Raw genomic sequence first — 2,297 nt, 5'->3', positions numbered from 1 at the left:
GAGTGTTGGATAATTCTTGCTGGATTTTCGACGAACAAACCTATTTCCACAACTTAGCGGTAGCCGGCATTTTTGACATTTTCTTATGTTCATATTTGGACTTGATGAAATTTGTGATCTGCATGTAAGTTAATATCTAATTATTAAAGGTATTAATGGTGTTGTGGCAGGGATATTCTTCCAATTTGAGAAATCTCCTTGGTTTTCCCCGACAAATGGGAAGAAACCTTTTCGAGTCGACCGAGGCCCAATTAAGCTTTTTTTGACAAGGCGACTCATTTTCGGCGACTTTTGCAATCTGATGTTGGAGCAAGAACATGATGTTGCAGCGGGATCTGATTCCTCTGGTAAAACCGCTGGGTATTTTGTTGCATAACGGTTTTGAAGCACTGGAACACATCTTAAGTTATGGCAATGAAAGAAACATAGCGTTCATATTACGCGTAAAAATTCCATAGGGATCTGTCTGCACATGGGTTGAATAAGTGGTGAATTTTCGCAAAGGAGGCAACTGGCGATGTTGGTGGATTTGTACCGTATGTAACGTGAAGTTGAAAAGGGCCAAAAAGGTACAACAGAACATAGTTTTCCATCACTGGTACCAAACTACCAATTAACAAGTAACGAGAATAGAGTGGATTGCCACTTTGAACAACAGCCAGCTGTTAATGCCTTGTCGCAGAAATTTGCATTGACAAATATTAAGGGAATAACAAAAAGTAACAAAATTTTAATTGTGCACTTATGTTAAAGTTAATAATTTGACTATTGATATTTTTTAGTGGACGATATGAAACGGACGCGGAGGCGGGAAAAACCACAAAAGAAGTGGACAGATGAAGAGAATAAACTATTATTAGACTACCTATTGGAGAATGAAAATATTGAGGTATGTATGTATGTATGTAGGTATTTGGTTGGTATAATTTCCATTGAACAAATATACTTACATACACGCATATATGTGCATCCCCATACATACATATGTAAATAGAGGCCCTCCGCTTACGTATACTACTCGGCGCTACTAAATAAAACAAAAATCGATGCTACTCCCGAGACAACACGTTGCAAGGTGCGGTATATGAAGAAGACACTACTAAAGGCCGAAACGTGGATCAAGGCAAACTCCAATTGTATAGATTTTGATAGCATCGAATTCAAGAGTCAGATATAAGCATAAGTTATCAACAACGACCATAACGATCTAATTTAGTAACACTTTTAGATACAGTGAATAAACTTTGTCCGTACTATGATCGACTTACAAAGATTTTCCCCATCGAAGAACGCAACACCAACGTTACAACGACTGAAGCTGAACGTTGGTGTGATGATGATGAGTTGGTCGCAGTGAAATCCGAGATTCTCGATGGACTTATGGAAACTAATTCTACGTCAGCAGAAGGTGAATGCTCATGGAGTGAAGACATGATGCTGATGGTAAAGCCAGAGATTATTGATATTGTAGAGGAGCCACTTTGCACGGCAGAGGTGGCGGAGCCTGATGCGGAATCCATATCGGCGATGCCAAAAAGAACAAAAAATGACGATCCCCTGTCCAAGGGAGCAAATTGTGCTAGTGAAAGGCCACAAGGAACACATGAGTGCTCATATAAAAATAGTATTCGTGAATTAACAGAATTTTTTAAAAGGAGAAGTGAGTTGTTTGAAAAAAGAATTTGCATAGAGAAGAAAAAGCTGGATCTGGAGATGAAAAGATTAGAATTGGAGGAAGAAAAAATGCGAAAAGACTTCGAAATACGAAAATTAGAGTTGGAGCAAAGAGAAAGGCTGGCAATGCAAGAACTAAAATATAAGTATAATCAGAAATAAAATTTTAATATGTACATTGTAGATATCGTTAGTGTAGTATGGAAAGGGCGTAACTCACATTGTCCCTGAAATATCAAAAGCCCTAACTACCTGACTGAAAAATCCAAAATTCAGTTTTTGATTGATTACGGGAAATACTATCCCTAGTATTTTTAACCGACTTCAAAATAAGGAGGAGGTTATCACTTCGTCGGAATATTTTTTTATTTATATTTATTTTTTTTTATGTTATGATAATTGGATCGTGAAGAAATTAACGATAATCATACATTTTTATATGAGAATTGAAGTCAATTTTGTTTTTTGCTTAAAAATTACTTGTATTTTTATACTATCTAAAGCTCCCAAACAAATTAAGAAGACTTTGCTTAAATGTGTTAGGCTTTATTTAAAAACAAAAAGTTTTAATTGGCCGTATAGATAAAAGCTTAACAATTGCTTTTTCTTAAAATTTCAGACCT

At 36.1% G+C, this 2,297-nt stretch overlaps 1 protein-coding gene across 1 annotated transcript; it reads left to right on the top strand.

Moving 5' to 3' along the window:
* Window positions 1–617: 617 nt before the first annotated feature.
* LOC108380410 (uncharacterized) lies at window positions 618–2,061 on the top strand. The gene is made up of 4 exons (XM_017636781.1): window positions 618–719; window positions 783–889; window positions 995–1,166; window positions 1,229–2,061. Coding segments are annotated over exons 1-4 (888 nt in total). The 5' UTR covers window positions 618–718; the 3' UTR covers window positions 1,837–2,061.
* Window positions 2,062–2,297: the final 236 nt, after the last annotated feature.

Source organism: Rhagoletis zephyria, unplaced genomic scaffold (assembly GCF_001687245.7).
Source record: "Rhagoletis zephyria isolate East Lansing unplaced genomic scaffold, Rhagoletis_zephyria_1.1 Rzeph_scaffold_19183, whole genome shotgun sequence".
Lineage (NCBI taxonomy): Eukaryota > Metazoa > Arthropoda > Insecta > Diptera > Tephritidae > Rhagoletis > Rhagoletis zephyria.
Note: the sequence above shows the minus strand (reverse complement) of the source record. Positions and strands in the feature narration are given on the sequence as shown.